The following is a 13,107-nucleotide window of genomic DNA, read 5'->3' as shown; positions in this document are numbered from 1 at the left end:
CTGCACTCACTATTCTGCTGGTGCAGTCACTGTGTACATACATTACATTACTGATCCTGAGTTACATCCTGTATTATACTCCAGAGCTGCGCTCGCTATTCTGCTGATGCAGTCACTGTGTACATACATTACTGATCCTGAGTTACCTCCTGTATTATACCCCAGAGCTGCACTCACTATTCTGCTGGTGTAGTCACTGTGTACATACATTACATTACTGATCCTGAGTTACATTCTGTATTATACCCCAGAGCTGCACTCACTATTCTGCTGGTGCAGTCACTGTGTACATACATTACATTACTGATCCTGAGTTACATCCTGTATTATACTCCAGAGCTGCACTTACTATTCTGCTGGTGCAGTCACTGTGTACATACATTACATTACTGATCCTGAGTTACATCCTGTATTATACTCCAGAGCTGCACTCACCATTCTGCTGGTGCAGTCACTGTGTACATACATTAGTATTAGGGATGAGGGCTCTGCAGATCATTCATTTTGTCCTTTTCCTGTTCTCTTTCCTTTTCAGATTTATTGTATTACAGCCCTTCATGATTGGTGGCGATACATGGGAACAACAAGTCTCAGCAGTGTCCAGTTGAGTTGCCCCTCTGTTCTTTTGCAGTATGGCGTCTGTTGATCAGGAGAGCTCACTGCCGACGATATGTGAAAAAGCAGAGTCCCCCAATCAGGAGTCAGGTGAGGCGGCTCGTAGTATACAGTGGGGCAAAAAAGTATTTAGTCAGTCAGCAATAGTGCAAGTTCCACCACTTAAAAAGATGAGAGGGGTCTGTAATTTACATCATAGGTAGACCTCAACTATGGGAGACAAACTGAGACAAAAAAATCCAGAAAATCACATTGTCTGTTTTTTTAACATTTTATTTGCATATTATGGTGGAAAATAAGTATTTGGTCAGAAACAAAATTTCATCTCAATACTTTGTAATATATCCTTTGTTGGCAATGACAGAGGTCAAACGTTTTCTGTAAGTCTTCACAAGGTTGCCACACACTGTTGTTGGTATGTTGGCCCATTCCTCCATGCAGATCTCCTCTAGAGCAGTAATGTTTTTGGCTTTTCGCTTGGCAACACGGACTTTCAACTCCCTCCAAAGGTTTTCTATAGGGTTGAGATCTGGAGACTGGCTAGGCCACTCCAGGACCTTGAAATGCTTCATACGAAGCCACTCCTTCGTTGCCCTGGCGGTGTGCTTTGGATCATTGTCATGTTGAATGACCCAGCCACGTTTCATCTTCAATGCCCTTGCTGATGGAAGGAGGTTTGCACTCAAAATCTCACGATACATGGCCCCATTCATTCTTTCATGTACCCGGATCAGTCGTCCTGGCCCCTTTGCAGAGAAACAGCCCCAAAGCATGATGTTTCCACCACCATGCTTTACAGTAGGTATGGTGTTTGATGGATGCAACTCAGTATTCTTTTTCCTCCAAACACGACAAGTTGTGTTTCTACCAAACAGTTCCAGTTTGGTTTCATCAGACCATAGGACATTCTCCCAAAACTCCTCTGGATCATCCAAATGCTCTCTAGCAAACTTCAGACGGGCCCGGACATGTACTGGCTTAAGCAGTGGGACACGTCTGGCACTGCAGGATCTGAGTCCATGGTGGCGTAGTGTGTTACTTATGGTAGGCCTTGTTACATTGGTCCCAGCTCTCTGCAGTTCATTCACTAGGTCCCCCCGCGTGGTTCTGGGATTTTTGCTCACCGTTCTTGTGATCATTCTGACCCCACGGGGTGGGATTTTGCGTGGAGCCCCAGATCGAGGGAGATTATCAGTGGTCTTGTATGTCTTCCATCTTCTAATTATTGCTCCCACTGTTGATTTCTTCACTCCAAGCTGGTTGGCTATTGCAGATTCAGTCTTCCCAGCCTGGTGCAGGGCTACAATTTTGTTTCTGGTGTCCTTTGACAGCTCTTTGGTCTTCACCATAGTGGAGTTTGGAGTCAGACTGTTTGAGGGTGTGCACAGGTGTCTTTTTATACTGATAACAAGTTTAAACAGGTGCCATTACTACAGGTAATGAGTGGAGGAAAGAGGAGACTCTTAAAGAAGAAGTTACAGGTCTGTGAGAGCCAGAAATCTTGATTGTTTGTTTCTGACCAAATACTTATTTTCCACCATAATATGCAAAAAAAATGATAACAAAACAGACAATGTGATTTTCTGGATTTTTTTTTCTCAGTTTGTCTCCCATAGTTGAGGTCTACCTATGATGTAAATTACAGACGCCTCTCAACTTTTTAAGTGGTGGAACTTGCACTATTGCTGACTGACTAAATACTTTTTTGCCCCACTGTATCTGTGTAAGAACTCCCAAGATAATGTCCCTAAATGCAGAGTTACACAGCAACCAGCAGGGGGAGCTCACTCCATACAGATTTACACAGCCACCAGCAGCGGGAGCTCACTACATACAGATTTACACAGCTAGCACAAGTGGGAGCCCAATACATACAGATTTATACAGGCACCATTAGGGGGAGCTCACTACATACAGATTTATACAGGCACCATTAGGGGGAGCTCACTACATACAGATTTATACGGTCACCACTAGGGGGAGCTCACTACATACAGATGTATACGGTCACCACTAGGAGGAGCTCACTACGTACAGATTTATACGGTCACCACTAGGGGGAGCTCACTACATACAGATTTATACGGTCACCACTAGGGGGAGCTCACTACATACAGATTTATACGGTCACCACTAGGGGGAGCTCACTACATACAGATGTATACGGTCACCACTAGGAGGAGCTCACTACGTACAGATTTATACGGTCACCACTAGGGGGAGCTCACTACATACAGATTTATACGGTCACCACTAGGGGGAGCTCACTACATACAGATTTATACGGTCACCACTAGGAGGAGCTCACTACGTACAGATTTATACGGTCACCACTGGGAGGAGCTCACTACGTACAGATTTATACAGCCACGGTTTACGGGAGGATACCTTTATCATCCCTACCACTCACACCAAGTTTTAATGAATTGGGGTTGTTTGGTTGCCCCTGGTTTTTTCTGAAGGGGATATATTTATATCCCACTTCCCTTTTCCGGTTTGGAACTTGCAGCTCTCTGGCGCCCCCCTTACCTTCAGGTCAGACAGGGTACTGCACCTAGGATAATTAGTCGCCAGAAAGGCTGCCTTACTTTGTACTGGCTAATGGGTATACTGCAGCGAGGGCGATATAACTACTCCCACTGAGGTGGGAACAAGAATTACACTGGGGAACACAATTTTTTAGCAGTTAGGTCAGACAACTGTTCTTAACTAATGTTTGGATGCTGAATCCAGAAATGATCTCAGTTTTTCTCTATCACGTCAAGTTTTTGAACTATAGGATTTTTGTCTTCTCAAAAATACGTAAACTACTGTACCTAAAAAGTGTTGTTTTTTTTTTAAATAGTACAAATAGGCATTTACGACGAGAGGAAGAAGGAGCAGACATGATCTGAAACAAAGGAAATATGTAGATATGTAAATAAAACACTGAGATGGAAAGTTACAAGCTTTGAAAACTAACAAAGAAAAAAATCATAAAAGATATATAAATTACAACTAAGCACCCAATGTAAAGAGAAAAGCTAACACAAATCCTATTTATTCCTACTATGATAAATTTTTTGTGTAAAGATATTGATAATTATGACATATTGGGAGCTGCACACACCTCTCACCACACTGTCTCAGTTGTGACTACTCTTACAAGTTGCCACGTTGCTCTATATGAGTCGAATTGTAATCAGATAACAAGTCTTATTACAGATATCAGTGCAATTGTGCTTCTCTGGCAGGTAAGTTGTGAAGGAAAAACTTGACATGCTAGAAAAAAACTGACTACATTTTTGGAATCAGCATGCCAATTTTAGTATAAATCAGCTCAAAAACCTAACTCAACAGAAAATTTTTTTCAAATTGTTCCCCAGTGTTATCAACGCCGCCAGTCGCTACAAAGACTCCCAAACGCACAGGACAAATCCGCTTCCACCAGCTCCAATTTATTGATTATTATTGGTGTCACGGATCCCAACAATGTGTCAGGGATCCCGGGGAGCATAGCTTTATCGTCCCCACTACTCTCACTAATTTGTCATGAACCGAGGTTGTTTGGTTGCCCCTGGTTCTTTCTGAAGAGGATTTATCTATATCCCACTTCCCATTTCCGCTTTGGAACTTGCAGCTCTCTGGCGCCCCCTTTACTTTCAGGTCAGATTAGGTACTGCACCTAGGGTAATTAGTCACCAGAAAGGCTGCCTGCTATGTACTGGCTATTGGGCACGCTGCAGCGAGGGCAATATAACTACTACCAAACAGGCGGGAACAATAATTATCAACGCCGCCGTCGCTACAAAGATTCGCAATCGCACAGAGCAAAGTATGCTGCCACCAGCTTCGATTCCATAAGGGTTAACGGGTCCGGAGCCAACCCAAATCAGTAGCGTAATTCACTTCAGAGGAAGTGACAGTTCGTTTATAGAGCAGAGAAAGACAAGCTAGCAAATTATATATTTTACCCCATAAAAAGGTAGGCAGTGTTTACAAAGTATAAAAGATATTATAAAGAAGACAAAATCATGTGTACATTACAGATTACAAATAAAAAAAGGATTAACCTTGAAAAGAGAACTTACAGGTCGTTATCTCATGGAATCATCATGGCAGCCATGTGCTGGAGGGAAGGGTGAGCATATATCCAGATGCATAACACTCCAGGCAGACTCCCCGGACAAAAGACACTGCAAACTGCTGTCCCACCAAGTTCTCACAGCCCAAAACCCAGGCAATCTCCCTGTGGTGACATCACTTAGGGGCTGAAGCCTCCCCCTTTACTTAGAATATGAAAACTATTTTGATGCATATCTCGCTGTATGAATCTCATATAATAAATACCCCAGGATCACGAGGTGCACCACGTTGGGGCGATTCTTTTAAGTGTAAATGCAGATTAATTACATGACCTGCTTATGAAGAAATCCACTCTTTGCACTCGTTGTGTTTAGCTTGTAGTGGTTTCATTGAGCGATAGATCTATCGAGGGACATGCGGAATATGTAATTCATATATTTCTAGCCCGGGTTGGTGCCCATATATATCATGTTAATAGAACAAAGGAACTCAGGGCTTCTACACCAGTTTTGGCTGGTATTCAATGGGAGGGGGAATGAGTAGTTTTAGGAAGATGTCTGCTACTTGCAGCTAAAAGCAATAGAAATTCTTTTGAGAGGGGAAAATGAGGGGTTTTGGATTCACACACACATGCTGGCTTAGCGAGAAGAGGGGGGGGTCGGGATGGCCTGCAGCGTGTGTCGACTCAGCTTTAAGGAACTTAGCAGAGCTCAGTGTGCGTGATATTACAAAATCAAATACCTCATGTTCCTGACAATTGGGTCCGGAGCCAACCCAGATTAGTAGTGTAATTCACTTCAGAGGACGTGACCGTACGTTATAGAGCAAGGAGAGACAAAGCTAGTAATTTTATATTTTACTCCAAAAAAATGTAGGCAGTGTTTACAGAAGTATAAAAAGATATTATAAAGAAGACAAGTATCGTATGTACAGTACAATTACAAACAAAATGGATTTAAAATTGAAAAAACAGTGTGTCGACTTCCGGGAGGCGGAGCTTCGAGATGGCCGCATTTTAGATAAGCTCCTGGATCGCGGGCTTCTCAGGAGGTGAAAACCCGGACTTTAATTAAGCCCAGCGCCAGGATAAGGACCGGACAAGGGTCGGTGGCATCGACCCAGCTTTCCGGCTGCCCCGGAGTCACAGGGCGCAAGCAGCGCCGAAGTTAGTGCGGCACACGGCGGAACCTGCACAGCGGGAATTCCCGACGGCGATACACCCGCCAAACTCTCACTCCCATTACCGGTCAGGTGCGGCGCACCGGTGAGCGCCGACGAGACCGAGCGACTCCCCCGGCTGGATCAGCGGTAAGAGTGGAGCAGGAGAAGGGAAGGCAGGAGGCGGAGTCAATCCGGCGCCATCTTGCAGGCCCACGTGTCGGGCCCTGAGACATTACTTAGCGCTGCAGCTTGGAGGGCCAAACACCTGCACATCCCTACTAAGCCATCCTGATAGTGCAGCCCCTCTCAAAATATCACCGCTGACTGTGCCTATATACAGGTTGCAGGTCTGCCATCGCCTGGGACAAAAGGGGTCACATACAGGACTTATAAGAAGCTGAATGGGGGGAGAGGATAGCAAGCAGCACTGACTGACATATCTTCCAATTTAGCTGCTACATGTGAGTGACATTTATCGCAACATCGCTGACTCCTTTACATAATATAACAGACCCCCATCCCATCTCATTATGGATAAATTTATGGGCAAAAATGTCAAAGCTGGCAGAAGCTCCACGCGCAATCAAGCTGGCGCATCTCCAACCCCACAGGCATCGGAGACCAATAATGAGAACACACAATCCATAGCAGATGCCATCTTAGATCGGTTAACGCCCGTAATTGACAACCGCTTGGCGGCCTTTCAGTCCTCCTTAGATTCAATTCTGTCACAAGTCAACACCCAGGGAAGGCGTATAGCAGAAGCAGAACAGAGAATCTCAGACTTGGAAGACTCCACTAAGGCTCTCAAGGACAATCTGACTAATAAAGAAAAAGACATTTTAGACCTCCTAGACAAGGTGGATGATCTTGAGAACAGATCCCGCCGCAACAATCTGAGGCTCATTGGCATACCCGAATCTGTCCCCTCATCAGAATTGGTTAAACTAACTTCAGAATGGCTCCCAAAATCTTTTGGCATCTCACTACCATCAGGTGCATTAGCCGTGGAGAGAGCCCACAGGCTGGGACCTCTTAGAGATGGAGACGGAGGCAGACCAAGACCAATCATATTCAAAGTCCTTGACTTTCAAGACAAGACCCGTATCCTTTTGGCTTACAGAAAACAGAGATCTCTGCTATATGACAATCACAAGTTACTCTTGTTCCAGGATTATTCGGCTACCGTGGCAGCAAAACGTAAAGCCTTTAACCCAGCCTGCAAAATTCTGGTGGAAAACAACATTCGGTTCAAGTGCAGTATCCTTCAATTCTGCGATTCAATTCGGCGGGGAAGAACTGGGCCTTCAGTGACCCAAATAAGGCTCTGGAGTTTCTTCGTGGGGAGATCCATCCACCTGCCAACTCTAGCCCTACTTGAACGAGGGGTTCTACCAGGATTCCTTCATTGTCGGCGATGTTGAATATATAATGTTGACCCTCTGCCCATTGAGTGGCACATCTTCCTTCTGTAGGATGTTCATTTTACAGTTAAGATTTCTGATGATAGTTATAAAAGTTTTGGGGGTTGGGGTTGGGGGGGGGGAGGGATAACTGTGTGCACATCCAATCTGTTTCTATGTGGCGAGGTCTCACGCTGGGATGAGTGGAGACCTCATGTAGAGTATTTACATACTAGACAAATGTATAATCGAACAGGTGTGGGTTGATGACAAACCAAGATAATGTTAACCCCTTAGTGACAGAGCCAATTTGGTACTTAATGACCAGGCCAATTTTTGCAATTCTGACCACTGTCACTTTATGAGGTTATAACTCTGGAACGCTTCAACGGATCCCGCTGATTCTGAGATTGTTTTTTCATGACATATTGTACTTCATGTTAGTGGTAACATTTCTTCGATATTACTTGCGATTATTTATGAAAAAAACCGAAATATGGCGAAAATTTTTAAAATTTTGCAATTTTCAAACATTGTATTTTTATGCCCTTAAATCAGAGAGATATGTCACGAAAAATAGTTAATAAATAACATTTCCCACATGTCTACTTTACATCAGCACAATTTTGGAAACAAAATTTTTTTTTGTTAGGGAGTTATAAGGGTTAAAAGTAGACCAGCAATTTCTCATTTTTACAACACCATTTTTTTTTAGGGACCACATCACATTTGAAGTCATTTTGAGGGGTCTGTATGATAGAAAATAACGAAGTGTGACACCTTTCTAAAAACTACACCCCTCAAGGTTCTCAAAACCACATTCAAGAAGTTTATTAACCCTTTACGTGCTTCACAGGAACTGAAACAATGTGGAAGGAAAAAATGAACATTTAACTTTTTTTTGCAAACATCTTAATTCAGAACCATTTTTTTTATTTTCACAAGTGTAAAAACAGAAATGTAACCATAAATTTTGTTATGCAATTTCTCCTGAATACGCCAATACCCCATATGTGGGGGTAAACCACTGTTAGGGCGCACCGCAGAGCTTAGAAGTGAAGGAGCGCCGTTTGACTTTTTCAATGCAGAATTGGCTGGAATTGAGATCGGACGCCATGTCACATTTAGAGAGCCCCTGATGTGCCTAAACAGTGGAAACTCCCCACAAGTGACACCATTTTGGAAACTAGACCCCTTAAGGAACTTATCTAGATGTGTGGCGAGCACTTTGAACCCCCATGTGCTTCACAGAAGTTTATAACGTAGAGCCGTGAAAAAAAAAAATCGCATTTTTTCTACAAAAATGATCTTTTTCCCACAAATTTTTATTTTCACAAGGGTAACAGGAGAAATTAGACCACAAAAGTTGTTGTGCAATTTCTCCTGAGTACACTGATACCCAATATGTGGGGGTAAACCACTGTTAGGGCGCACCGCAGAGCTTGGAAGAGAAGGAGTGCCGTTTTACTTTTTCAATGTAGAATTGGCTGGAATTGAGATTGGACGCCATGTCGCGTTTGGAGAGCCCCTGATGTGCCTAAACAGTGGAAACCCCCCACAAGTGACACCATTTTGGAAACTAGACCCCTTAAGGAACTTATCTAGATGTGTGGCGAGCACTTTGAACCCCCATGTGCTTCACAGAAGTTTATAACGTAGAGCCGTGAAAAAAAAAAATCGCATTTTTTCTACAAAAATGATCTTTTTCCCACAAATTTTTATTTTCACAAGGGTAACAGGAGAAATTAGACCACAAAAGTTGTTGTGCAATTTCTCCTGAGTACGCTGATACCCAATATGTGGGGGTAAACCACTGTTAGGGCGCACCGCAGAGCTTGGAAGAGAAGGAGTGCCGTTTTACTTTTTCAATGTAGAATTGGCTGGAATTGAGATTGGACGCCATGTCGCGTTTGGAGAGCCCCTGATGTGCCTAAACAGTGGAAACCCCCCACAAGTGACCCCATTTTGGAAACTAGACCCCCCATGGAACTTATCTAGATGTGTGGTGAGAACCTTGAATGCCCAAGTGCTTCACAGAAGTTTATAATGCAGAGCCGTGAAAATAAAAAATATTTTTTTTTTCCACAAAAAAGATTTTTTAGCCCCCAAGTTTTTATTTTCACAAGAATAACAAGAGAAATTGGACCCCAAAAGTTGTTGTCCAATTTGTCCTGAGTATGCTGGTACCCCATATGTGGGGGTAAACCACTGTTTGGGCGCACGGCAGAGCTCGGAAGGAAGGAGCGCCGTTTTGGAATGCAGACTTTGATAGAATGGTCTGCGGGTATTATGTTGCGTTTGCAGAGCCCCTGATGTACCTAACCAGTAGAAACCCTCCACAAGTGACCCCATTTTGGAAACTAGACCCCCCAAGGAACTTATGTGTTACTTATGTCAAAACCCTAAATCCAACACACCCCTAATCCTAATCTCAACCCTAACCTCAAACCTAACCCTAATCCCAATACACCCCTAATCACAACCCTAACCTTAACCCTAATCCCAAACCTAGAACTAGATGTGTGGTGAGAACTTTGAATGCCCAAGTGCTTCACAGAAGTTTAGAATGCAGAGTCGTGAAAATAAAAAATATTTTTTTTTCCACAAAAAAGATATTGTAGCCCCCAAGTTTTTATTTTCACAAGGGTAACAGGAGAAATTGGACTGCAATAGTTGTCCAATTTATCCCGAGTACGCTGATGCGCCATATGTGGGGGTAAACCACTGTTTGGGCGCACGGCAGAGCTCGGAAGGGAAGGAGCGCCTTTTTGGAATGCAGACTTTGATAGAATGGTCTGTGGGCATTATGTTGCGATTGCAGAGCCCCTGATATACCTAAACTGTAGTAACCCCCCACAAGTGACCCCATTTTGGAAACTAGACCCCCCAAGGAACTTATATAGATGTGTGGTGAGGACTTTGAATGCCCAAGTGCTTCACAGAAGTTTAGAATGCAGAGTCGTGAAAATAAAAATTTTTTTTTTTCACAAAAAAGATTTTGTAGCCCCCAAGTTTTTATTTTCACAAGGGTAACAAGAGAAATTGGACCCCAGAAGTTGTTGTCCAATTTATCCCGAGTACGCTGATGCCCCATATGTGGGGGTAACCCACTGTTTGGGCGCACGGCAGAGCTCAGAAGGGAGGGAGCACCATTTGACTTTTTGAGCGCAAAATTGGCTGTCGTGTTTGGAGACCCCCTGATGTACCTAAACAGTGGAAACCCCCCAATTCTAGCTCCAACCCTAACCCCAACACACCCCTAACCCTAATCCCAACCTGATCCATAATCCTAATCACTAACCCTAACCATAATCACAACCCTTACCCCAAAACAACCCTAATGTCAACCCTAACCATAACCCTAATCAAAACCCTAAATCCAACACACCCCTAATCCTAATCTCAACCCTAACCTCAAACCTAACCCTAATCCCAATACACCCCTAATCACAACCCTAACCTTAACCCTAATCCCAAACCTAACCCTAATCCCAAGCGTAACCCTAATGCCAACCCTAACCCTAATACCAACCCTAATCCAAACCCTAACCCTAATCCCAGCTCTAGCCCTAACTTTAGCCCCAACCCTAACCCTAGCCCTAAGGCTACTTTCACACTTGCGTCGTTTGGCATCCGTCGCAATCCGTCGTTTTGGACAAGAAACGGATCCTGCAAATGTGCCCGCAGGATGCGTTTTTTGCCCATAGACTTGTATTGCCGACGAATCGTGACGGATGGCCACACGTCGCGTCCGTCGTGCACTGGATCAGTTGTGTTTTGGCGGAGCGTCGGCACAAAAAAAGTTCAATGAAACGTTTTTTTGTACGTCGCATCCGCCATTTCTGACCGCGCATGCGTGGCCGTAACTCCGCCCCCTCCTCCCCAGGACATAGATTGGGCAGCGGATGCGTTGAAAAACTACAGCTGCTGCCCACGTTGTGCACAATTTTCACAACGTGCGTCGGTATGTCGGGCCGACGCATTGCGACGGCCCCGTACCGACGTAAGTGTGAAAGAAGCCTAACCCTAAATTTAGCCCCAACCCTAACCCTAAATTTAGCCCCAACCCTAACCCTAAATTTAGCCCCAACCCTAGCCCTAACCCTACCCCTAACCTAACCCTACCCCTAACCCTACCCCTAACCTAACCCTACCCCTAACCTAACCCTACCCCTAACCCTACCCCTAACCTAACCCTAGCCCTAACCCTACCCCTAACCCTACCCCTAACCCTAGCCCTAACCCTAGCCCTAACCTAACCCTAGCCCTAACCCTACCCCTAACCCTACCCCTAACCTAACCCTACCCCTAACCCTACCCCTAACCCTACCCCTAACCCTAACCCTACCCCTAACCCTAACCCTACCCCTAACCCTAATTTTAGCCCTAACTCCTGTTCTCCTGCCGGCCGGCAGATGGAGACAGATGGCGGGCGCACTGGGCATGCGTCCGCCATGTTCTTCTGCCGGCGGCCAGGAGGAGCAGCAAGAGGATCCAGGGACCTAGGTGAGTATGATAGGGTCCCCGAATCCCCCTATTTCTCTGTCCTCTGATGTGCGATCACATCAGAGGACAGAGAATTACACTTTACTTTTTTTTTTTTTTTTTGCGGTCGCCGGTAAACAGTTCATTACCGGCGATCGCAAAACAGGGGTCGGTAATACCGACCCCGATCATGCTCTTTGGGGTCTCGGCTACCCCCGGCAGCCGAGACCCCAAAGATTCTCCCGGTGCCGGCCGGCGGGCGCACTGCGCATGCGCCCGCCATTTTGAAGATCGCGGCGCCCACCGGGAGACACGAGGAGCATCTGGGGAGCTAGGTGAGTATTGGGGGGCCACCTGGGACCCCTTTTCTCTGTCCTCCGATGTGCGATCACATCGGAGGACAGAGAAATTAAAAAGAGATCGCTTTTTTTTTTTTTTGCGATCGCCGGTAAACGGTTAATTACCGGCGATCGCAAATACGGGGAGGGTTAAAAACCCCCCGAATCATGTTCTCTGGGGTCTCGGCTACCCCCGGCAGCCGAGACCCCGGAGAAAATCGGCCTGTGGGGGGCGCTATGTACTTTTTCCACAGCGCCGTTAATTAACGGCGCTGTGGTTTAAGTACCCTTAGCGGCCGCCGTTAAAAGGCGTATCGGCGGTCGCTAAGGGGTTAAAGATACCACAATCCATTCTCTACAATGGTGCTCATGGAATGTTAATGGGCTGAATTCCCCAATTAAGAGGAAAAAAGTTTTAAATTTTCTACATAAACAAAATGTCCATATTATCTTCCTGCAGGAAACGCACTGGATAAAAAATAATCATCCTTCTCTGCTTAGCAGGAAATACACACTTTGCGCAGAAGCATCGTACTCCAAGAAACAGAGGTGTGGCCATATTAATCTATAATGGTCTTAAGTATGAAGTCATCGATACCTTAGAGGACCCGCAGGGCAGATTCCTATTGGCCACGATTGTAATTGAGGGGATAAGATATAGCCTGGTCAATGTTTACGCCCCTAATACACCGGATGCACAGTTTCCAGTCAAAATATTAGAAGGTATGGCGGGGTGGGATACTTCTAGGGTGATTATGGGAGGCGACTTTAATGAGGTGGCTGATGCCTCCATGGACAGATCCGGTTCAACAACCACTCATAGATTATCACAAGGAAACAGCATTCATTCACTTTCAAAACATCTGGACCTAGTGGATATTTGGAGACTACAACACCCTCTTGAAAGGGATTACTCCCATTACTCTCACGTACATGACTCTCATGCAAGGATAGACTGCTGGCTCCTGCACTCCTCATTGCTCTCCACACTAATGCAGACAGACATACTCAACATCCATATCTCAGATCATGCTCCAGTG

General features: G+C 45.0%; 1 protein-coding gene across 2 annotated transcripts in view; it reads left to right on the top strand.

Moving 5' to 3' along the window:
* LOC138663100 (uncharacterized) overlaps nucleotides 1-13,107 on the top strand; it is a 40,282-nt gene that overhangs the window by 8,660 nt on the left and 18,515 nt on the right. Inside the window, exon 2 of one of the 2 annotated variants that reach the window (XM_069749192.1) lies at nucleotides 536-603. In XM_069749192.1, coding sequence (XP_069605293.1) covers nucleotides 536-603 — 68 coding nt within the window. Of the gene's footprint in view, nucleotides 1-535; nucleotides 706-13,107 lie in introns of both variants that reach the window. The other variant, XM_069749194.1, reaches the window with a different exon arrangement.

This window comes from Ranitomeya imitator, chromosome 2 (assembly GCF_032444005.1).
Source record: "Ranitomeya imitator isolate aRanImi1 chromosome 2, aRanImi1.pri, whole genome shotgun sequence".
NCBI classification, from domain to species: domain Eukaryota; kingdom Metazoa; phylum Chordata; class Amphibia; order Anura; family Dendrobatidae; genus Ranitomeya; species Ranitomeya imitator.
This window is presented reverse-complemented; position numbering and strand designations above follow the sequence as displayed.